This window comes from Lagopus muta, chromosome 6 (genome assembly GCF_023343835.1).
Source record: "Lagopus muta isolate bLagMut1 chromosome 6, bLagMut1 primary, whole genome shotgun sequence".
Classification (NCBI taxonomy): Eukaryota; Metazoa; Chordata; class Aves; order Galliformes; family Phasianidae; genus Lagopus; species Lagopus muta.
This window is the reverse complement of record NC_064438.1, coordinates 35,873,008-35,897,917: the sequence shown is the minus strand read 5'-3', so window position 1 is coordinate 35,897,917 and position 24,910 is coordinate 35,873,008. Positions and strand designations below refer to the sequence as shown.

The 24,910-nt window shown below is 39.5% G+C and overlaps 1 protein-coding gene across 3 annotated transcripts; it reads left to right on the top strand.

Annotated features, from left to right (window-relative positions):
* Positions 1-73: 73 nt before the first annotated feature.
* LOC125694339 (uncharacterized) lies at positions 74-20,207 on the top strand. 3 transcript variants are annotated; one of them, XM_048947364.1, is made up of 8 exons: positions 74-292; positions 8,922-9,043; positions 10,108-10,246; positions 10,865-10,986; positions 12,763-12,873; positions 16,672-16,778; positions 18,158-18,248; positions 19,740-20,207. In XM_048947364.1, exons 1-8 carry the CDS (start codon positions 196-198, stop codon positions 19,854-19,856), a joined length of 906 nt encoding a protein of 301 aa, XP_048803321.1. In that variant the 5' UTR covers positions 74-195; the 3' UTR covers positions 19,857-20,207. The 3 variants fall into 3 exon arrangements, with proteins under 3 accessions (XP_048803321.1, XP_048803323.1, XP_048803322.1); XM_048947366.1 differs by lacking the exon at positions 74-292 and adding an exon at positions 325-589; XM_048947365.1 differs by lacking the exon at positions 74-292 and adding an exon at positions 655-6,952.
* The last annotated feature ends 4,703 nt before the right edge of the window (positions 20,208-24,910 follow it).

Sequence of the window (24,910 nt, the reverse complement as noted above, 5' to 3'; positions counted from 1 at the left end):
TACCACCTTAAGAGTGGCTGGCGGGCGGGGCTGAAGCGGAACAGCCCTGGAGCGTGCGCAGTGGGCGGGATCTCCGTTTCAAGCGTGCGCAGAGAGAGGGCTCCTCTAGGCCACCTTTTGAGCCTGCGCGGCAACGGTCACAGAGTGGCTGGGCGCGAGGCAGGGCGCCCTCTGGCGTCGGCTTGGCGCGCGGCGATGGAGCTGGCGGCGGCGCGGCGCGCGGTGTTGGCCGCCGTGCGGGGCACGTGCGCCGCCGACCTGCCCCGCCTGCTGCACTGGATGCGTCACAGCAGTAAGCGGCCGGGCGGCGGGAGGCCGAGGGGAGCCGAACACTGGCACTGAGGGGCCACGCCGAGCCTGCGCGGGTGGCTCGGCGGGGCCTGTCGGGACGGGGTCCGCCGAACGCCCGCGCTTTGATGCGCTGGGGTCGTTCTTGTCCGGGTCTGATGTCCCGGCGCCTCACGTCGAGCCTGGAGACGGTTTTATAAACGCGTGGGGAGAGTTAGAGGCCGGGCGCGACCCCGGCGGTGCTGGGACGGACAGCCGAAGGGCTGAGGCGGAAAGCGTGCCGCTGCCGGTGGCCCTGCGGGTATTGGAGCCGCGGGCACCGTGTGCTGCTTGTTGCCATGGCCTCCAATATGGAGAGGGGCAGGAGGGGCTGCTGCGTCGGGAAACGCAGCGCATACCGTGTGAGACCCCGTTGCTCTCGTAGCCCGGCCCGTCGGCTGATACGAAAGTTATTGCCAGATGCTTCAGGGCACGCACAAGTCACGCTTAGAGGAGAGATGGGGAGTCCCCAGGCTTGATGAAGGCTGGCGTTTGATGGATATGATTAGAATTAACTGTAACCAGACGTTCTTCTTGTGTGTTTATTTACACATATGCGTACACAAATACATGTCTATATGTATCTGCATATATAGGTAACATTAGGGCACAGCATGTCAGTAGCAACTGGTGAAATTTAGGCTAATTTGATTTCCCAGATTGACAGACTTGTGGAGGAATTTAGAGCCTGTGAAATGTGGTCCCTGACCATTGCTTGTAGAAACTACCAGTCTGTGCATCTACTGGTCATTTTTTGGCAAAATTACTATCATTTGCTCATTTCTTGGATGTAATTTTGAGGTTTTATAGACTCTGCACTAAAATGTACATGCATGTACATGTGCCTCTACAGTAGAGGAGAGGGGATTAGAATGCTTTGTGCAAACCTCTAAGAATTTGTCATTGTTAAGACAATTATTGTCCAGATGGTTTCATTGATTTGTTAGGCCATTAACCTGTTCGTATTTTTCCACTCTTCACTTTTCTAGAATAGCTTTGTACTTCTGGTTCATCTCTTTCTTTTTTTCTTTCTCGAGTGAGCTCAGACTCAAGCAAAGAGCTCTCTTTCTATTGCTGGTTTATGTTCCTTTGTCACTGAGTAGTAAGTAAGCAGAGGCATTTATCCAATTTCTGTTCTCTTTCTGTAGTTTTGCCAAAATCACAAATGTTTGGGGTGATGTTCCCAACAAAACACTTTGATGATTCCTCTCTATATGCTGCCTCTGTTTCTCTGAACAGCTGTGTCTGCATGCTGACAGTTACCTTCACTGTGGTCCCGTCCCCTGCTCCCCTCCCTCCCCTCCCAGCAGCCTAATTGTTGCGTTTGAGTGATCACTGTCCTCATTTGTCCTGATAGTAACATGCAGGGAGAGCAATGACAATTAGTGCTGGTTGGTCAGGGGATTGTGAGGAACTGGGACTAAGGTTTCTGTTGTTGCATGCTGAACACAACTCAGGAATTTGGAATTCCTGTATGCCAAGAGAAAACAGTACTGTGAGATAAGATGCAAAGGTATTGTATTTCTGTACTGCACAGCAATACAGGTGAAGAAAAAAAAGTGAGGATGTAGTGATAGCATTCTGAATGAAAAAAAAAACAGTAAAAGTTAGGAAGGCTAGGATAAAAGGAAACACAGATGGTATCCTCACTGATAAGTTGTTTTGCTGTAGTGAATATTTTCCCCCCACCTCCTGCTGCCAGCTTATTCCTGTTCCCGTCAAGGTGTTGTGCTTATAGTTTTACTTCCAGCTGAGGAAGACGGGGCACAGTTGCAGTGCTAGCTGTGGTCAGGCTTTCTTCTTCTCTCCCAAACAGAGTGTGCATGTAACCTTACAGAAAGCTATATGTAAGTGGTTGCCTTTTAGCCATGTTTATTTAACTTAATTGATATTTTCTGATTTCCATGTGGATTAGTATTAAAAACAAACAAACAAACAAAAAAACACAAACAAACAAACAAAAAAACCCCAACTTTTCCAGGAAAGAGCCAAATTATGTTTTAGTGAAACAAATAATATAAAGACCCTTATGTAGGTGGAGCTAAGAGAACACTGCTTAGGTTCTCAGTTTAATGATTTCTGATTAATCTTTCTTAGTAATTATGGGTATGAGAGTGTGTAAGATGCTATTCGTTTTCTTTGTCCCAATGGAGAACGAAATAACCAGTCATGCTATTTTTAGTCTTGCAAATTTTAGAAGTTCCAAATCTTTACATATGACGGAAGAAGACGTTACAGTTTTAAGGCAGCTGCTTAGCAACGCTGCTTTGCTGTTTCGCAGTTGGGCAACGCTTCCCACTTACTGCAGTGGGATGTACGTCATTTCACGGTGACTTGCCTTCCAACTTTTCCTTAGAGTTAGTCTTAGATCGCAGAGAAAATGAAACAATAGCATTTGGAAAGTATAACAGGAACCTTTGGTGTCTTAACTGATTTTTTTTTTTGTTTTGTTTTTTATCATAAGATGATTAATGCTTTAATATCCTTTTGCAATAAGCACGTTCCAGAAGTTCTGGCTAAGAAAGCTTGGGTGAAGCCCAAGAGTTAATTCAAACCACTTGGGGAAGCCCCCCTGAAGATCCCACTCAGTTGGTCCCAGCATTTGATGTATAGCTTCTATATAAATGTGTGCATGCACGTATTCCCAATTGTTCTGCTGCTGCCCAAACTCATAAAAATGTTCAATAGCAGGAAGGGTTGCATTTGGTATGAGTGGGTGCTGGAGAAGATAAGCAATGAAAGCAGAGATTGATCAGGCTTCTGTATCTCAACAGCGATGCAAAAATCAAAGTAAGTAGTCCCAGGAATGCTAATTTCAAGATTGAAGTCACCTAATCACTTTACTTAGTGGCAACTGTCGGTGGCAAATCTTTGCTGTACTTGGAGCCATGTTGCAGGTTACCAATGTCGTCTTTTGATAGATGTCAGTAAAGCACAGATAAGGTGATAAAAAAAGACCTTTTGTGGTTTTCAATGTACTGTCATGGGATCTAAGATAAAGGAAAAAAAAAATTTCAGCAGAGCCATAACAGACTGATACTAGCTTTTTTTTTTCATTTATATAACAGCGAAGTAAAACAATCTTACAAGCTTTTTCCATTTTATACATTCTGTTATAAGCTTTTATTATTTGAAGCTGAGGATTTCAAAGTGATTTAGAAGGCTGAATTGCCAGTTGTTCATACAATGTTGTATTGTTTGAAACAATAACTGAATAATAAACCATCAGAGATCCACTAAGTTAAGGATAAATGACGTATAATTAAGTATGATTATTTTTTTCTTTTGGATTCACTTGTACTGGGGGAAAATCAGCTTTGTAAGCGAGTGATGCAGAATTTACTTTGTAACTTGGAGGTTGAGGTCCATCAGTGCTGTAAGCTCTGCCTTTTAGAAGGTGATGAAGGAAGAGTACCTGACAAAATTAACTTAACCAACCACGGTAGATATGTTTCTTTGTTATGGTGATCTGCATACAGATAACAAAACTTTTCATCATACACTCAGACCACATTTGTCCAGCTTTTATATTATGACCGAGGCGTTATTGTGTTCCTAGGCATTCCTAGGTAAAGTTAGCAGATGCTGATTTCTGCAAAACAAGGATATAGAATAAAATAAGGAAAAAACCTCTCCCATAGGGAATGTTGTCTAGTGTTTCCTTTTGATACTGTTGTCAGTGCAAGTGGAATGAGTTTTTGAAAAGAAAAAAGCATGGGTTTCTGTGATGTAACCAAGTGTAAGTGTGGTTTTCTGTGCATGTGAAAAAGCAATTTAGTGCAAGGTTTTGTGTCCAAATGGGTAGAAGTGATTTATCCAAGTAGAATACCCTTGCAAAAGAGATCAGGTAGTGTTGCAGAGCCACGTTAACAGCAGTGTATTTCTTACAATTATACCATCCCAAAAATCTTCTTCACTGCTCTCTTGTTTGGTAAACCTCTTGTCACCAATTTTAGGAACTGGCATTAATTTTCTTTGTTGTCCTTGGTTGAGACAAATGATACTGCTGTGGGAGAGAAATCCTAAGAATACCAAGTACTTCTGAGTTGTTAGTCACTGAAACTTAACGAAGGTGGGAGAAACCCGTGATTGGAAAATGGATAAGCGAAGTGACTAGTTTAAAATTTAACTTTGAAGTTTCTTACAGTTTATGAATGAGAAGAACTAATGAAATAAGCTCCATTTATATTTCTGCTGGAAAAAAAGCAAGATATTCTTTACCAATTGTTAGTGATGTTTAAGGATACAAAAAGCATTTGGAGTTCCTGAGGAAGCAATCTTATATATTGAGGTCAGAGGCTGGTTCTGACACTGTTAGCCAGAAAGGGGCTAGCAATGTTCAGAAATGTGGGACTTCCTCTTTGACCTGTTTGTCCAGTATCATAAAAGCACACTGCACAACTGAATTAGCTTTGTATCAAGTAACGTGGATGGTTGTATTCACTTTTTACGTGTCTGAGGCTAAATATATATCTAGGAAACCACAAAGTGCTGGCTGTTACAGTTGCTTTTGCTAAATCCTCATATTTCCACATGAAGTCATTTTCTGATATCAGTACATGGTACCTGGATCTGAAGCTGTTAGTGTAGCAATCCTTTCTGTACTGCGTGAGGTTTTGTGATGTTTTCTTAGCATGTGTTGTATTTGCTGTAGAAAGATTGAGCAGCACCAGGGTGCTAATTAGAGTTTTTGCAACATGTTGATTAAATGTTAGAAGTATGTGTTGAGTAGATCCAGTGAAACCGGTTTTTGAAGTAAAATACAAACACACTGGCATTCAGACTTCCTCCATAAACAAATGATTGTGATTCATCTTGCAGCATTTCATGAACTGTGTGCTTCTTTCCTGGTTAGCAGTCTGCTCTATGAACACCAGGTTTGCAGACTGCATTTCATATATTCAACAGGCACTAAAATGATAGCAAAAATAGTTTTCTATTTTAGTTTCTTCTTTGAAGATCCTCATAAGTTGATACGGAATTTCTCAAGAGCGAACGATTTGTCAAACACCTGGGTGGAGCTGATTACCAGACTGAGGCAGAAATACATATTTTCATATTTGGCACCTGCATTCTGTACTTGATGGCAATCTGAATGTTTACACACTGCCAAGGCAAATGAGGCATTGTGGGAGCTGCTGCTGTTCTTGCTTTGACAGGAATGGTGTGACTCGGAGCCTGCATTTAGTCACAGGGTAAGCATGCAAGTGCAGAGCATGCCTTGTGCAGCTCCTGCTGTTCTGTTGTCCTTGGAGGAACATACTCTAACCTCCTTCTCTTCTTGCAATACTGACAGTTGGTAAGGAGTACTTCCAATGGCCATTTATGTTTCAGTATTAACGTAAATGGTTTCCAACGGCCATTTAGTTTTCTGTATTAACATTTCATGTTCTTCATTTGAGCTGCTCAGATGTTTTAAGATTTTTGGTAGGTTCATACAGATCATCCACAAGAACTGTTGTACATCGTCATGTTTCCTACGAGGAGCTCAGAGGGCCCTGCATGAGAAGTTCAGTGTTGTGACAAGTGTTGTACAGATGGTAGTCCCAGCAGGGAGGACAGTCAGGATTTGAGGAAGGGGAGCATGCTGCCCATCTTCCACTGACAGTGCCATCTCACTGCAGCAGAGATGGGACATGACATGCAGCCTCTAGGACCGTTCCAGCTGCCCTTGGCCAGCAGAGGTCCATCAGGGTGTGAGGGAGCAGGCCTTAGCTCATCAGTTCTGAAAGGAATGGAGGAGCTAAGTTGTGCTCTTGCTATGTGATATGGCTGGCACGGTGGTCTACAAACTCTTCCTGCATTTCATTAAACTCTATATATATGAATTTGATACTCTTAACAGCTGGATGAGGTCTCTTGCATAGTAATAGTATTGTTGTAAAGCATCTGCCAGATGTAGGGGCTTATTGCCCCCAGACACCAGTCTGTACAGCTGCTAATATCAGCTTTCTGCTCTCTTTCTGTCCATGTCACTACTTTTCCTCTTGCTTCTTCAAATGTTTTCTACCTCTGCAGACTCAGCTTTCCAAAGGTCTGTCCTAGTGCTAATGGACCCATTCCCACATTATTTATTAAGATTTCTCCCAGCTTAATATTATCAGATTTAAGCAATAGTTTGTCCACCTTTCCATAATCTCTGGGTTTACTTCTGTGCATCCATAGAAGCCTTCTCTAAGCTGATCAGAAAAGTCACTACTTCTGGAATGATCCTAAAGAATCTGGAAATGCTGAGCGAACTCTGGGATTCACTGAGATGGGTGCTTATTAGAGGTTTCAACGTTAAAACGCTGACAGGCAAGAACTGCTGCTTTGCACCTGTTGCGTTGTTCGTGCTGCTTCATTTGCAGCTGCCTCCTCTGTCCTGCCCAGTTCCTCTTTGCAAAGTTTGCATCTTCTGGGGAGCTGAGGTTTTGGAGGGCATATCTTTGAACTGTTTCAAATGGCAGATTGTCTTCTAAGGTGTACCATGCCCATGAGGGCTTTGGTATGTTACTGCTGTACATTTGTCAATAGTAAACTAAATAGATTTTAATACTAGGGGGAAATTAGGATTATCTCTTGGTGTCAGTACTGGAAGAACCATTTACAATTGTACCTTCAAAGAAGAGGGTGTTTTGCATTGGTGAGTGATGGTTTAATAGTGTTGTTCAGACTACGGGGCTTAAGCAAAAAGCATTTCAGTAGCATTTAATACTTAAAAGTGTAGCTGGTCTCTGGATCCTACCTATACTAGCCTTAAATTTTCTCACTGTTTCTGGTGTTGCTTGTGCTTCGGAAGAGAGACTGCTTGTGCTAGCACAAAACTATTGTGTGTTTCATAGATTTGTGTGTTTCATAGATTTATTTTGAACCTGTTTGCCATCAAGCATGCTCATATGAATGTTCCACCTGAGACAGCACTGCTAACAAACATTAGCTTTTTTGTTAACACTTAAAAAAAAGCTGCCAGCTGCATTGGTGAGTGAAACATGTACATGTGAAAATCGCAGTCTGTACCCTTAGTGGCATTCTAAATAGAGCAAGAGGCAAACCGGAAGGGAGGGGGAACAGGACAAATGTGTTAAGAAATCAAGATGAAGTGACTGTGTTTTTTAGGGTTATGTTTGTGGTTAGTTTTTGTTTTGTGGTTTTTGTTTCTTTTACACATACGTAGTATTGACCTGATGCGTGCCTTTGTTTAGAACCACCAGTTTGGTGTCTTCTGAACACCAGAAGACACCTTTCCAGGCAAAAGGAATTTCACATAGTCCTTCTTTTGAGGAAAATATAACTGAAAAGGAACAATGCAGGTGCACAGCAGATCTCAAGTTGAATGTCAGATAGGGGGCTGACATGAGACTAAGGTATGTAAGCAGGATGTTGTCTGCAAGGTGTGAGAAGTCCGGTTGATGCAAATAAACATTTAGCTAGATAAATGGGTTTAGTTCTGAATACTGCAGGTCATAAAGGATGAAAGAGTCCAGAGGTTCCAAAGAGGAGTGATGAGAATGATCATACTCGAGGAAGAATGAAAGAAAGGGTTGAAGAAGTAGATCTTGTTTCTTCTGGAAAAATGAAGGCTGAGGGGATGTGATGAGTCTTCAAAGAAATAAAAAGCTTCTATATGAAAGAAAAAATAGATTTCTCTATTTCCATTGTAAATGAAGCAAAGAAGTTTAAGTTGTGGCAGAGAAATTTAGATTAATTACTAAGAAAAGTACTTAATTCTAGTGGTAATAAGTGTAGTCAATCTCTGGAATGGGTTGATAAGGAAGATTGTAGATTGATAAGGGAGATTGTAGATACTCCAGCATCCAAGAATTATTTATTTATTTATTTAGATAATAGCTTGGGAGAAATATTGGTGCTCAGAATTGATTCTGTCTTGGAAGAAGGGTTGAAGAGTTGGTAACTTCCAAAGGTTCCTTCCAGGTCCTTTTTCTAACTGCCTAAATTAAAAAAGAAAAAAAAAAGTGTTGAAAGAATGCAGGGATATCTTGGAAAAATAGCAAGAATTTACAGTGTGGCTTTGCAAGAATTTACTGGTTTTTATCTACTCCTATTTTCTTTCACATTTGAAATATTTTGATAGTTTTAGTCGCATAAAATCTAAGTTGAACTGTTGAACTGTGCATTATCCCTGGTTGTTTTTTTTTTTTTTTTTGTAACCACTTTATTAGAAAGATTGGAATGTATAAAGAGAAACTTTTATAAAAAACAAAAACAAATCAAAAAACGAAACTATGTGCGTTCAGGCAACTGTGAGTTTTGTAATTTCTCCAATAGTTCAAAAACATCTTTGATGTTTTTATATCTTAAGCTGAAACAGTATCACTTTAGTGGCAGTCCAGTCCATCATATGTGAGTTATAAGTTTATAAATATGAAAATAATTTGAGATTTCAAAAAAGTGATACGTTTATTTTCAGTGTTATTACAACCTAAATCTGTCATTGGCTGGAAAAACTAACAAAGGCTGAAAAACGCATTTCAAATAAAAACCTTATCCATCTGGTATTGTTTATGTCTTGCAACTATACTGTATTGGTCATCACTTAGTCCACATGATCTACATATGATTGTTCAGAGTTTTTTGTTTGTTTTGATTTATAGGTGACTTTGATGAGTTTGTGATGACGAACAATGATGTTGTACTCAAAAATATCGCTGAAGATTTGCGGAATCATTTACCCATTGAGGCAATGTTTAATTCAGAACATCTAGCTATCCAGAAAGTAAGCTAATCATTATGGTCTCCTTTTGCTGAACCATGCATTTATTTGGGGCTATGCAGTTTTACTAGTTGCTTATAGCCGAGAACGAGCATTGGATTGAGATATGGGTAATTGCAGTTTGGTTCTCAGGTCTGTTTCTGTGTAACTGCGTGACCCCAAGGAATTTGCTTCATACTTCTTAAAACTTTCATCATAAATTATTTGGCACAGCTTTTATTCTTTGTGGTGTGCTACCTGTCACAGTGATTCTTTAATACTAGCTCTGTAACAGACTCTAACAGCCCCCTGAAAGACAATAGAAATACAGGGCCAGTGTTCTGCTTTTGCCATAATCTGGGCAACCCAGAAGCAGTTTCCAGTTGTTTTCAGGTTGTGATGGCTCAGAAAGAGGTAGGCTGTGAGCCCTGTGGGAAGGGAGAGCACCTCTTCTATTTGAGTTGTTAGAATAGCTGGAAAGTGAACACATTTCCTGAAAATGTTGTGTGGCTTTTAAATGGGGGGGAAAAAAAAAAAAAAAAAAAAAAAAAAAGATTGTCCACTCTATGAAAGGGAGGAAAGGAACAGGAGGATAAAAACTATACCCCTTGAAATGATGAGAAAGCAAGCACCTCAACTGCTATTCTTCTGACTGGAAGTTACACTCGTGTAAATCGGGTGTGTCTAGATTCAGGCACAAGGCATCAAGATGAAACTTCCTGGATGGTTTAAATGAGAAGCAAAATTGCCCTTTCTTAGTATATATTCTCCTCTTGTGAAAGAGAAGAAACTTCTGTTAATTTGTACCTCCTCTATTGCCAAGAATTTCTAAGAAGACAAAGTTCACAGCAGCTCTCCTACTCAGCTGTCAAAACCTGCAGCTTTCATTTCTTTGTCAGCTTCCGCCTACTGGTTATTTCAGTGAAATTTGATGATCCAGTTTTCATGCGAGATTTCTGTGGTTTAATTTTGATTTGTTACTTCTCAATAGGGAAACACTTGGCCTCGGGGATTTTGGTAAAGATAGACCAGTAAAGTTAAGAAATATAAAAGGTTATGCCTTTCTTACATTTTCTTCCTTTTCTCAGATACATCAGCATCCACTGCCCATGGTTCATGTTGATGCATTCCTTTATGATGATGACTTTCTTGATACAATGTGTGAGGAGGGGAGAATGAGTAGGAACTACTGCACAGAGTGTGGCTCATACAAGACTGCATCTTTAGGTAAGTGCTCTTTTGGAAACATGAGAAGTGAATTCTGTTCAACTATACGTACTGGTTTGTGCAATGACTCAGCTGGGCAGCACAACATCCATCTGATGGAAGCCTGGTGCAGTACACAGGCCAGTATTATTTCCCATAACCAGTAGGAGTCTCCTGTGTGTAAAAGTCCAAGTAATTTGCTGTGAATCAGTGACCCTAGTTGCCCACAAAAGCCTGATCAGGCTACGTACCACTGAAAAAAGTGTATACGCAAATAATACTGTAGCAGCCCATGCAGTAGCCTCAGTCTTCTCTTGCGCACTGAAAACTGTGGAGAGCACCATCTGTCTTAAAGCTTGTGTTGTACACAAAGTTGTGATCTGCTTGTACAGATCAGCCATTGAAGAAGGATTTAAAAATTCTCCATGTAAAGGAATAAATCCCTGGACTCAGGGCAGTCTGCTGACAGGCTGGATCAGATCTGTAATCTCTGGTTTTCCTGGGTCCCCTGCACTAGTTGAGGAAGGAAAGCAAATGGGTTTTCAGTGATGGTAACTCCTCAGATTAGTATTTTATTGGTTACTAACACATTAGTTAGTACTGCCCACCCAACACCTTTGTTCTGTTCTTATTTCCCAGAGTTTATTTCGCATTCCTTTTCCCTCATGGAACTGAAGTTTCTTTATCAACATGTACTGCCTGACCTGACAGGAAAGGTAGTGGTTGACGTTGGCTCCAGGCTTGGTGCAGTGCTATTTGCGGTAACTTCCAGCACAGGAATTTATATTTTATTACTGTAACAAACATATTCCTTCTTCTCTGACTTCCTACTATCACTACTCAATCTTCGACAGGTCATTCTGAACAGCACCTCTGATCTGGTTGAATAGAGTATGGTGCTGCTTCATAGTGATTTTTGTTTTTGCTCTTGCCTTGCGAAAGAGAATACCAGTGATCTTGCTTATGGAGCAGAAAAGTCTGTTGTCCAACACAGCAGCATATTGCTGTCACACATACTGCTCTTTTGCTAATTCCTGCTCTTCTCCTCCTCCATAAGTGAGTTTGTCCCATATGTCTTGACCATGTCTATATATAGATCAGATATGTTAAGTTCCTTTATGAATCTGACAAACTGTTGAATTATACAAAGGAAGGCTTTGATATGAATTTGTCTCCAAAAACATATTGTCCTGCTCTGTGTTTTAAAATGCACATAAAATACTTCGAGAAACTTGAGTGCAATTTTGATTGCTTTTGGCATGGCTGGTGAAACATATGGCCAACAGCAACGCAAAACACACATTACAACTTTCTTACAAAAGTCAATGGCTGTTTAGGGCTCAATCTTGGAAACTCTTGTGCATGTAATTTTACTCATCTGAATAATCTAATTTTGGGACTGCTCAAATGAGAAAAGTTACACCCTTTTGTAAATATTTCCAGTATTGGGTCCTTTAATGATAACACTTTTGCTAGCTATTGAATTTCTTTTCAAGTATTTAAATGAAGTATTTAAATTGTATTGTTACAGTAGAAGATAGTCTCAAGAAAAAGCAGGAAGAATGTTTTGTAAGAAGGGTTCTCCTTTTTATCATGTTTAGAAATGATAACTTTGCCTTCACAGGTTGCTGTCACTGAGTTTAATGAGTTCAGAAAACATTAATAATTAGATTGCAGTATATAGTCATCTTGAACTATCTCTATCTTCAGCACTGTTTGCTGGTGTTTCCCATTGTTTGCCAAGTGTTCTACGGAGATGATGGTAAATAGAAGCTAAAGCAGTATCTCCATTAGGGCACTATAGGCTTGAGGGTTTTCGTTCTAGGTGTTTTTGGTTTTGGTTTTTTTTACATCTTTTACAAATTTCTAAAATCTCAGTCCAAAACGGAACTGCTGAAGTATTTTAGGCTTATCATTTAGAGATAATTTCTCATTTTTTTTTTCATATGCATCTCTGTAAAGCACCTGAAAATGGCAGTGATACGCTACTTAGAGGTGCTGACAAAGACTGTCCCAAAATATCCCATTATCCCATTATATTATGAGAAAGATCATCCTCTGTCTTCACTCACATTAACTGTCCTAGTTGTTTTTTCTTCTCTTGCTGTATTTTCTTCTTCCATTCTCACAAGAAAAAAAAAAAAGTACAGTCTTTTTCCTTCTTGCTATTTTTATAATTTGGTTTCTATTGCTTTTTTCCATCCTAGGCCTTTTTCCATCTACTTTGCAATTGAAGTAAAGTTGAAGATTTCCTACTCTTTTTATTATTTTGACCTGTTGTTTTGGATCTCTTATTAAAAAATGTGTGAGCCATAAGTGGAAATTGTCAAAACGGGCCTAGCTTTGAAAAATATATCACATCCACTGTAAGGCACATCTTAGCTTCTTTTTTTATTAAATACTTTCTTGATATTTACTTTTGTTGGCTTGTTTGTTTTTGTTTGGTTGGTTTGGTTTGTTTTTTTTTTCCATTTCAATTCAGTATTGAAGTTGTTTTAAAGGCATCACGGTTACTAAACTTCCTTTTCCTAATGTAGGGTTATCTTTATAGCTCAGCTTCTCAACTGTATGGAGTAGAAATGAATGCAGACTTTTGCCAGTTGCAAGAAATGACAATTACAAAATACCAGTTCATTGACAGAATAAAGGTAACTAAGTATATGGCTATGTGTGTATATTTTTAACCACTGTATAGTAGGTATTCTGTTTGCAAGAGCAACTGGTAAATTGGCATTCTGAAAAATTGTTTCTGCCTTTGCTTGCTTTGATATTAAGCAAAGGGTTTATATTGGGAAAAAAAATCTCAGTGTGGAAAGAAAAAGGAAAATTTCCAAGCTATGATAACATGATGTATGTCTTAACCTCTTTCCCAAATGGATTTACCTGCTGGCTCATGCAAAACAGATCCATCTTAGTTGTTTCTCCCAGTGAAGTGAACAACAGCATTGCCACTAACTTCCTTGAAACTGAGTGAATGAGAGTTTCTGTCTTGAATAAGAAAATCAAATGTCTGTGCATTTCATTAACACTAGAGGGAGGATTTGTAAATTTGCATCTAAGAACACCTAAAGGACTTTTGGCTATTGGAATTTGTTTTCTTGGCATGTCAGTGCGTGTGTACTTTCCACAAACAAAATGAGTTTCAAGCAACGTGATATCGTTATGGGAATTGTTTCTCAACTCCTATTATGGAAATAACTAGTACTATCATTTTAATGAGCAAAATATTTGGGTTTTTTTCCCTTCTTGGGGAATACCAGTTGTTTTGTTTCCAGCAAAAATTGGTAAGTAGAATATGCTGTGTGAAATACTGGCCTTAATCCTGTGTTATATGCATATGCTCTTGAGTGGAGTCACAAAAACCGCTGGGCGCAGTTATTTCTTGGAAATTAAAATAGCTGATTTTGAACTGTAAAGAAATAATAAGCGTACATAAATATAACTCTAGGTAAGCAGTGTCATTGGGTTGCCCAGTTCAATACCAATTGCTGACAGTTCATCCATAACCTTCAATTTTTGCATGTACTTCGTACTTGTTTTGATGAGACTGAAGTCTCAGTTAGAACTTTGTCAAGTTACTTCAGTGGAACTGGAGATGCATAAATATGCTTTTCAGCCTTTTATGTACTATATTATAAGACTTTGTTTTTCCTTCACACCTCTTAATTCTGCTGATGTATCCATTTCAGAGAATAAAGATAAGAAGATGGTATGTTTTCAAAGCAATGCCTGAGGACTTTAGTATTTGAATTTCATTAGATGCTAATTTAGTCACATGACTTCTGTTATCACCCTGCTATGAATATCTCATTCTTAGGTTTTTATTTTACCTCGCTAGAGATACATACTAGCTTAAAAAAAGAAAGTCAGAATCCAGCCGCTGATAATAATTTATGACACAGATTTTGAAGAGACCTTTCTTAAATAATAATTGCTTTTCAGGATATACTGAATTTTTGTTAGAACATTTTCCCAAAGGGTGGAATCCTGATCTACATTTGATTTGTTAAAGTATATAGAAGGTTGCTCAGTGTCTTTTGATGTCTGAGCAAATGTGTAGATACTGGAAGGAAAATAAAATAGTTCAACAGATTTAAAATCAGTTGCTGTCCTCTGTTGTGCCAACATATAGCCAAGCTGAACAGAAATCAGGTACAGCTGACTTAGAACCCATTGTTTCAGCTGGAGTGGTATCTGGGCCTGGCTTGTGATGCAACCACATGCTCTTGTGGTCCTGCATTCCCCAGTAGAAACAAGGATGGGTTTAATGAGAATGGGCTGCAAAGGTCAGTTTAATCAGCACAGTCACCTGTTCTGTAAAAGCAGTCTAATTTTAATTTGAGGTCTAAGCATTTTTGAAGTAAATGAGGCATCGGACAACATATGTTTGAAATTTCCTGGTAGCTTATTTTTCTGAATCAAGGCTAAAAATACTAGGACTGCCATTAGCAGGACATGTAGAAAATTCAGTAGTAATGTGGTGTCTTGTGCCACTTATGTGTGTGATCTTTTCCTCCTTCAAGCTGTCATTTTTAAAATCCCTTTGGGAACAGCCCATCAGTCACTTGGGTTTGAATTAAGCACTGCTGCTCAGGTATTTTGTACATAAAAGTGCTGGTTTTGTTACTTTCTCCCCTGGAAAATAAGAGAATAAATTAAAATGTCTCTTTTGCCTTGAAATTTTGACCTGAATCCCACTTACTGCATAGTTGCACTAATAAATTATGGAGGAATCCAAGTGCTGATACATGAGTTCCGGCTAGATCTAGCTGAGGCAAGTTTTGTCCCTTGCTGTTTGTCCTGCCCCACTGCAGGAAGCTGTAGCCCATGTACTGAGGCAGCAGTTAAGGCTGTATCCATAATACCTCTACCACCTCAATTAATAGTTTGTTATTTTTACTTATAGTTAGCAGTGGCTTCATGCATCTAGGATATAGATTTGCAACCAGGACCTACCTTCTTTAGGACTCCTGATGGTCTTGTTTCTCTGCTGCCTGGATGTTTGAACTTTCTTTTTGAAGTTTCTTTTCACCTTTGCAGGTGTTGTCTATATTACACTATTTTAAGATAAATTATCACAAACATTGATTGTCTTAAAATGTTCCATATATTATGAAGTAACAGATAAGTAGTTCAGATATGCACACGTTGGAGATGAAAGCTGTCATTTGACTGATAACTCAGGTGTCCATATTTCTCAGTGAAATACAGCCTTCAAACGCTAACCTACCAATTCTGTGTAAACTACAAGAACAGTTACTTCCCTTCCACTCATTGTAGGTAGCATTAAATTTAAGGAAATGAAGCTGTTGATACCTAATACAGTAGACCTTTGTTTCTGCTGTTACTGATCTTAAAACGTTTGGCTCCAATTTCAGTTGCAATAATGTACCCTAATAGCATCAGTTGGGATCATAAACTGTGACAATTTGTCATCTCGTTCCCCACTGGAACTCCTACAGTTTGCAGGGGTGGTAGTATCTTTTTCCTCTGTCAATCAGAACAGCTTGCTTTACATGTTCTTTATGAAGATGCGTATGTATCTTACCCTCTCAACAAGTACTGTTATGTGAAGTGGGCAAAATGGTTTTCAACAGATAAATGTTTATTTTCTATACAAACATTCAGAATCAAGAATTCTTTTTTACATCTTTTGAATATTGGAAGGAATCCACAAAATGTGAAATGTTGAATCCATAGCATTAATGTATTCCCTGCACAGCCTAGTAATAGTTCATACAGAAAAGACCAGACGTTGATCAGGTTTTCTGTATGATTTTAACATATGTGGATGCACTTTCAAAAAGTTTTGTGGAATTCAAGGAATATTCACATTGGGTTTCTTTCCATTATCCCCTCAAAAGATTTTCTAGTTTGTTTCTCAGATTTAGGATGTGATGCACTTTTCCATGTTGAAGAGGAAATTGGACACATCTTGTCAGAGTGTTAATGAGCATTCACATTCTCTTGTCACTATAATCTCACCTGTTTGAAAATGACATGACGTACTAATATCCTTTTTGATAGGTGAAGGTAAATGAAATCAAACCAGCTCCTGTGCTTACTGGAGAAGTAGTTGCTTGTGAAGTTAAAGCACTTGTTGTCTTCCAGTGCCAGCGAGCATTTTGCCTTTCCAGCAATCCCAGTCCTTATATAGGTAATGAGAATTCAATTGTCAAATTTGTCTGTAGTGTTTTTTTCTAGCTACGATCCCTTAGTAAGGCACTGAGCTTGTGAGGAGCCTTGAAATATTCTCAAAAAAAAATGCTTATCTAGTTTAACTTAACTGTAAGCATCTACAGTGAGATCAGTGAAATACACCTTTTTGTGATGGGTTCAAGAAGGTCATAGCATGTGTTGTAATGTGCTGTTGGTTTTAATGTTTATTTGAAGGAGGTATTTTGTCTTAAATTAATTTATGCTTTGTGAATTTTTTTCTCCTTCAGGTGGTTCACGCAGACATCTGTACTCAGGCTTCACTTCTTCAGAAGGCTGATGTTGTTGTAATGAATAACGTCTTTGAATATTTTCTTGACAGACTGGAACAGGCCAAGTAAGCTACGTGTTCAAAGAAGTAATCTATTTCTTTGGCACTGTATGTGTACCCTTGTGGAAAACCATAAGGTTGTGCTTTTTGAAGTTACTTACATAAATTTCGTAAGGAAATGTTTTAAAATGCCTTTATTTAATTGTTTTTCTTAACTGCTAAGATATTACAGCAGTTTCTGCTGTTAAACTCACAGAATACTGTTCTTTTGTTTACCCAAATCTTTCCTGGTTGCGCTGTTAAGGGTCTGAATTGACCTTATCAGCTTTTTCAGCTTTTCTGAAAAGCTTGATTTTCAGAAAGAAGACAGGTTGCTCTGACTTATGGATGTCACAGCATTGATACAGATGCACTGCAAAACATGGATATTAATATTTCTAATGTATTTTCGTAAGGACGTGGTACAAATAAATGCATGATAAAGCTGCTTCTTTTTAGAGTACTGGATGCTTCCAGATGAGCATTTGTTAATCATTATCCATTTAAAGCTTAAGTAACTTTACCTGCCGAAAGTTGCTGTGCCTTTAGCATGGGTAGTTAAAAGAAAAGGGTGCCTGTGTTTCCACTAGCATTTTAAGTTAAGGCATGTTCTTGGTACCAAACAATAATCTCAAACAGAGACAGAATGGATGGGTGAATTAGTTGCTGTTGCACATTGCCTGGAGATTTGTTGCAAGGTACATGACTGAGAATTCATTTAATTCTTCAAGAATTCAGTTGTAGTGGCTTAATGTTGCATTAGTACCATGAAGACAAATTACATTTGAAAAATGGTGAAAATTAAATTCTTTTTAATATGATTTGCTGTGCTGCTAGAAATGAACCAACTTGCAAAATAAGAAAAAAAAAGAAATGCTGGGGGCTATATTTATATATTTCTGTTGGTAATGTTTTAAGAGACTTTTGTAACAACTGCAAAATAAGTATGTGTAGAGCTGCTTTCATAAAACTGCGTGCTTGGGGACTGGATTTTCTTCAGAAGTTTAAAGGGACCAAATGTTGATGTTTAATCTTAGTCCAGGATGAAGGTATTGACACAGAATGACATGCATATCTGTATCAGAGTGAAAAAATTTTTTAAAACCCCAGCATTTTAAGACTATGTATTCTCTCTGTTGTTAATATAAAGTCTGATTTTGTTTGTACAGTTATTTGCTGAGACACAAACAGTGAGTGATAAGCAGTATAGCAAGTCTTCAAGCTTAGTCTGCCTCCATTGACTTTTAGTGTTAGATTTGTTGTATCTCAGAGGTGTTTCTATCCCTGAAAATTGATGACGTATTTTCAAAACTGTTTCAGAGCTTAGGAATTTATTGGTTATAATATAAAGAAAGAATATATTTCTTTCTCTAAAACCTGATAATCTGCTTTTAAATGTGTTTCAGAGCTTGGGAGTTTATTGCTCGTAATGTAAAGAAAAGAGGGTCCTTGTTAGTTACAGTTCCAAGCCTTAAAGAATCGCTTTCAAAGCTCCAGGTAAGTTCTTTCAGCCAGTTTTAGCCAACACATTTTGTCACTTTCTGTGGAAGTGGCAGTTCTGTTCTGGAGGTTAGATGCTTGCCAGTGTTGTTATCAGAAAGGGTATGTAATTCAGAGTATAGACTAAAATGTGCAGGACTCTAGATTCTTTTCCAGATTGACCACCAACAATCTTCTGTAGTTTAATTGTTCCTACCCATAAAATGGAAAACCCAGTCTATATCAATAGGCTCCATGAATCACTGCATTATCATGCGTATTATTACCAAGACTTTAGCTATGAAGTTATGAAAAATAATATTGTGTAAGCTGCATAATTATGTGATTTCTGTGATAATAATTTTAGTCATGATTCAGGCCAGAACTGTGACAGTACCCACTCCCCTTAAGACTACGTCCAGGTATAGGTGTATATATTTACAAACTTCTAGTTAGAGAAAAGAATTAAAAGTTTTACTTCTATTTAGCTTTACATTTGTGCATTGCCTTAAAATATGACAAACTGTTTCACTAAACCAGTGGGAAAAAGGAACATATTGAAGAAAGGACTATCCTTGATGGTATCCTATCTTCTTTTCTGCTGTTAGCATGAAGAGTGTTTCATAATATGCCATTATGAGCTATTAGAAGTACAGATGAGGAGAGAGATGGTATCCCAGCTAGGCAAGTGACTCCCATCAGGTGCATCCGATCACTAACATAGCTTTAAATTGCAGTTGAAAACAAAAAGTGTGACAGTGCAACTTTAAATGATATTGAATATCCTCTGTTGCTGCTGTTCTGTTGTTCTCTGAGTACTATCACTTCTGACAGACTTCTGTTCTGCATCCATTCCGCCATGGGTCACTGGTAGCTTACAGTTGTTATGTGTATGATGCCTATACAAATTATATGGGCTAGCTTTAGTTGGGAAACAAAATGCTGATAATACATAACAAAGTTACTTACAAAGTGGCTTGCTGGCCAACAGTCTGCTTTGGAGAAGTTGAATCACTTGTTGCCATGTGCTGATGGATGTAATAGATCCTCAGCCCCAGGAGATGAAGTGATGTCACTTGACATTTTCTTAATGTAGAGTGTAGTCACACACCAGCTGAGAACATCTTTGTAGTCTTATCCTATATTCTCTAAACATAAAACAGGAAAGTAAGTGTGCAGTACAGTTAGCTGTTCCCTTGCTGCTTCCTGTCAAAACAATGCCCTGAGGTCAGGATGCTTGAGGCTTGTACACAAATGCAGTCAGAGAAGCAGTTGTAACCTACTAACAAAATATCTAGACTACCAACTGAGATAACTTTTAAAATTTATCTTTATTACACTCCTATTTAAGTTAAATGGCATTTCCAGAAATGAATTTATCCAGTGCTGCATAATTTGCAGTGACTAATCTGTCTAATTATGCTTTGCTTTCCTAATGTTGTGCTGGCCTTACTCCTGTTGTGTTTCTCAGAATTGTGTTAATTTAATGATCTGTTTTCATTGTTTCAGACGGATATACAGCTTGGCCTATGGGTAGAGGAGGTGCAGCTAAACTATGACGTATATGTGGAAAAGGATGCTGACAGAGAAGCACTTGAACAAATACATTTATACAGCATTCTGTAGTACTTGGAAAAACTTATTAATGTCCTTGCAATATCGTATCTTTTGAGTCTAAAATGAATTCTGATTTATATGTATGAATAAATTGAATAACGGTTGTTATTGTGGTTTTTAATGTAAGAGTCTTTCTTTTGAAACAAGATTCCTTGTGGAAGCATTTTGTCTGACCAAAATATATTGACTTTTAACTAAAAGATACATTTTATTTTTAGCAGAAATGTTAGAAAGAATGACTATTGACTGATGGCAAAATAATTTTTGTTCCGTAGCATTATGCACTGCTAAAGTTTGCTGAATATATAAAACCTAAGAATGGCAAATCATTATTAATGGATTATAGCAATACATTTAACATAGTTACTTAAAATTTGCATCTAAGATGTTTCTGCTTTGTTTTGTCAAAAACCAAACCAAAACTCTTTCTCCTATGGAATTCTTAGATTGTCTTTCCATGGTCTGCCAGATAACCTGAGCATTTTCTGGCATTAGTTAAGAGAAATTACTCCATCCATTTAGTTAATCCTTAAGGTAAGGATGTTAATGTAAAACACTGAAAGTTACCTAGGAGGCAGTGAGAATTAATACCACAAGTCTGGAACTGAAGAACACTGTTTCATGCTCTGCACTTCTGGGGATTATAGAAAGTATAATAAGGGGTTAAGAAGCTGAAAATTCTGAACAGGTGTCACAGCTTAGCGGAGGCTTGGTGGTGGCGTAAAACATTGGAAATTCGTAACAGAGCCTCCTCAGAGAAAAAAGATCCACATACGCCCACCACATTTATATTTAGATTTTACATTCTAAGGATGTGAAGCTTTTAGTCAGCTGAAGAATGTTTCAGTTTTTGCAAAGCATTGGCAATCAAGTGCAAAAATACTAACTTTGGGAGTTTGGACTAAGTGTGTTGTGAAGTGAGAAACATTGTTAGAGTCTGAAAGTTTACTACACAACTTAGGGCTAATGCAGATGGGAAAACTTTAAATTGGATTTCAGTTTTGAAACTATTTATTGACCAGTGAACTTTATAATATATCTGACAGACAAAAGGGAACAGTGGCCGTTAGGCAGTCAGTAACAAAGAAGTTAAACAGTACTGGATAACTAGTAATAAGTTCTAAGAAGCTGTATTTTTAAAGGTATGTTTGGCATGGAGGAGGATGTTTAAACTTGAGTGATACTGAATCACAGCCCTAAAACACGACTGAATCTGTTCTTTATGCATTTAAGAACAAACAGGCTTTACTTAAAATATTTATTTTATTACAGTAAGTAAATTGATTGCCTAATTGCCAAAGAGGCAAATACCCCTAGAAAGGGAACTTAGAAGAGGCTATGCAGTAGCTGGGAAGTAATGCATGGCTAATAGATCTAGCAAGGAAAGAATAAAAAATGGGAAAAGAAATGCATGTGCAATTCAGAATGAGGAAATGAGATTGTAGTAATCAGTACAATACAGTGGAAGCTGTGACTGAATTTGGAGTGTGTAAATAGTCTACTATAAAAGGAAAACTGGCTGGGTGTTTAAAAGCTACTGCATAGCCCCACTGTCACGTGAGAGAAAGAGACCGTATAGGAATGTTTCTTGTTTCAGAGGTCCATCAAGATCTGCGCCCTAATCAGCTGCCAGGACTTCCGGTTCATGATACTGAATATAACCTGTGCCCTGCACCTTTGGTAATATAGGAATGATAGCTTTCATTGCAGTCATTTCCCCTCTTCATGCTGAGTCTTCAAATACTTTTTGGGTGTTGATCTCAGATTTAAAAAAAAAAAAAAAAAAAAAAAAAAAGGCAGTAGACTGGAGCAGATCACTAGCATATTTAATGACATCTGTATCCTCTGACTCTGGAAATAGCATGCACGCATCTGGAGCTCATATGTAACAAGGGTGCAACAGGGAAGATCTCCTCTTGTCTTTTTCAGACATCAGGAGAAAGTCAGAGGTGAGTTTAACTTGCTCAAATTTGTCTTCCTCTGCTGCCCTTAATAGGTCCTTGATTTAAACCCAGACATCCAAGTGTATGCAGAGAAGTTTTGGTTGAAAATACTAAAAAATAAAACTTTTCAGTCCCTTCAGACATTTCTTCGTAACTTGACTTCATAGGGCCTGAGCTCATAGGGCCATTCTTAAGGTTGTTAGGTTAAATGAAGAAGGCAAGCTCAAATAACTAGTGTGTGAGAGAAGGTGTCAGTTGAATTTGTTCCTTTTCCAACTTGTCTGTCTCCTGTTAGTCCTGTTTTAGATTCCCCTACACAGGAGTAGAAAAGTAAGATGTAAGGTTTGCAAAACCCTTTGTGATAAGTTGGAAAATCTGTCCTTTTGTACATTTGGTCAGCCTGGGATGTCAGTGGAAATTTACCTGAGAGTATGTATATTGCCTCAGCTCTGGTTTTGCTTGTTTGGCCCTCAGATCTGAATGTCTATCCAGTGGGCTGAGTCCCCATTCATGGTTCCACTGCTGCTGTACGGTATGCTCCGTGTCAGACAATTCAACCTTTCTCTGCCTTACTGTCTGTGGTGAAAATAGGAGTAAGAAGTCCAAAATCAAAGCAAGATGCTTGTTGGATCGTCAGGAATTTCTGGCACACAGAGAAAGCCACTCCACTCTTCCCTGCAGCACAACTCTCCATGCTGTATTCTGTCTTCTGCAGAATGAGCTATCTGAAGTTCAGATCTATTGAGAATTACTTCAGTAAACCAAAGAAGTTGTTTTGGGACCCATGGTAATAGGGCAAAAGCTGTCAAGCTTTAAGAATAGTCTATTAACTTCACAAACTGAAAACATTGCAGATACAGTCACTCAGGATCATGCCATCAAATGCCTGCTGTGGGCAGCCTGGTTGTCAAAGGTGAGTCATTTTCCATGTGTGCTTTTTCCCATTAAGTGGTATTGGAAGAGTATAATGACACATGCTTGGGAAAACTTGACAGTGAGACAAGCTTGAAAAAAAATCCACCTTCTCAATTTCTCATCATCTGTATTTTCTGCTTTCCTCTTTAGGTTTCTTTTATCTCCTGTCTCTCTTAAACTGTATTCTCCCTCTCTACTCCCAGAGCCAGGACCAGGCAGTAGTGCAGCAGCTGGCAAACAGGAGCTCTGCAGGAGTGTGGGTCATTGAAAGACAGTGACAGCAAATACAGCCAGCCACTTTAGCTGAGCAGCTTCTCAGGGTCAATGCTGACTGGAAAAATGATGGAAGCACTTATAAAGGGCTGCTTCACACCCTCCAGGAATTCTGTCAGGACCTCCAAAGAAACGTGCAGAGCTGGCTCCATCCCATCTTACAGGCACTGCATCAGACCCTGGTTCTTGTTCCCCCACCTCAGCGTAACAGAGCTTGGCACAGACAATGCCACAGCTCCTTGCCAGCGTTTTAACAAATGGCCTCCCAAAATTCACCCTTGGGGTATGAAAAACCCTCTGCAGTACAGGTGTGTATTTGCAGAATTGGAGGAGAGTTAATGCTTTTGACCAACAAATGCACGTTAATTACTCTCCACAAATATTGTACTTCCACTAATCGTGTAAGAACAGATTAACGTGGCACAGTGTTTTGGTGGAGGAAGACGGGACATCATGCTTAAGTATTTTAAATTCCTGCAACTCTGTGCAGCTTGCAGCCGTCAAAAAAATGATGCTTGTGTGGCCTCAGGGATGAGTCTGTTGTGATAGGAGTGAAGCGGCACTGTGCTGAAGGCTTGGAGCTTCATCCCAGGAGTCCGCTGTGCCTTGTAATGTAGGAGCCCCCCACTTGATGGAGTCATTTCCCATGTGCCTCTTTCAGGAACGCTGACAAACAGATCTTAAAAGCTCAGACCAGGAGTTGCCTGCTTGCTCTAAGTTTTTCCTAGTAAGCATTTGGAATTCCCCCACTCAGAATCACAGAATCACCCAGGTTGGAAGGGACCCCAAGGATCATGTAGTTCCAACCCCCCTGCCTAGCAGGGCCACCAAACATACACATTTAGATCAGGTTGCCCAGGACCCCGTCCAACCTGGCCTTAAACACGTCCAAGGATGGGGCATCCACAACCTCCCTGGGCAGCCCGTTCCAGGGCCTAACCACTCTCCTAGTAAAGAACTTCCCCCTAACATCCAACCTAAATCTTCCCTCCTTCAACTTAAAACCATTTCCCCTAGTCCTGCTGTTGTCAGCCCTTTTGAAGAGTTTACTCCCCTCCTGGGTGTAGGTTCCCTTCAGGTATTGATAGGCTGCAATGAGGTCACCCCGCAGCCTTCTCTTCTCCAGGCTGAACAAGCCCAACTCCCTCAGCCTGTCCTCATAGGGGAGGTGCTCCAGCCCCCTGATCATCTTAGTCGCCCTCCTCTGGACCCTTTCCAAAATCTCACTGTCTTTCTTGTACTGAGGGCTCCACACCTGGACACAGTACTCCAGATGGGGCCTCACAAGAGCCGAGTAGAGAGGGACAATCACTTCCCTGTCCCTGCTGGCCACCCCTCTCCTGATGGAGCCCAGGATCCCATTTGCCTTTCGAGCTGCCAGAGCGCACTCCTGGCTGCATGACATCCCAGCCCCTCTTGCAGCTGTGGTAGTCTTTTATCTGGAGACCATACCTCAGAGACTTTTGGATTCATTCATCTCTGATGATCCCTTACATTAAGGGAGAAAAAAAAAGGAGGAAAACAGTCTTCATTTGCTATAGCAGGGTGCAGCAGAGTCCTGAGCTCTGCCTCATCTGTCCCCTTCTGTGTGAGAAAGATTCTGAGGGTTCTGCCTCTCCACTACCTGCCCCAGACCCAACCAAGGGGATGCTTGGGCAGAAGGGAAGGGCTGCTTCTGTCCTCCAGCATTTCTGCTTTGCTGCATTCCCCAGGTTTGCTGGAGCATCGAAGGCAGCTAACCCAAACTGTCAGCCTGGGCTAGGAATAGCAGGAGGGAGGAGAGTTGGTAGATTTCATGCCAAAATTTGAAGCGAGATATTCCACCAGAGTTGCTAGCAGCCCCAACACAGAGCAGGCTCTGATTGTTTGCAGCACTGTGTGAGCATGTGCATTGTGTGTGTGTGTATATATATATATATGCATATATATATC

Bases quoted from the DNA above. Each gene is read 5' to 3' on its own strand.
- LOC125694339 (XM_048947364.1), top strand. From the start codon at position 196: ATGGAGCTGGCGGCGGCGCGGCGCGCGGTGTTGGCCGCCGTGCGGGGC. The intron at 16,779-18,157 runs GTAAGCTACGTG...AATGTGTTTCAG, and splicing joins GACAGACTGGAACAGGCCAA to AGCTTGGGAGTTTATTGCTC. The intron at 18,249-19,739 runs GTAAGTTCTTTC...TCATTGTTTCAG, and splicing joins AATCGCTTTCAAAGCTCCAG to ACGGATATACAGCTTGGCCT.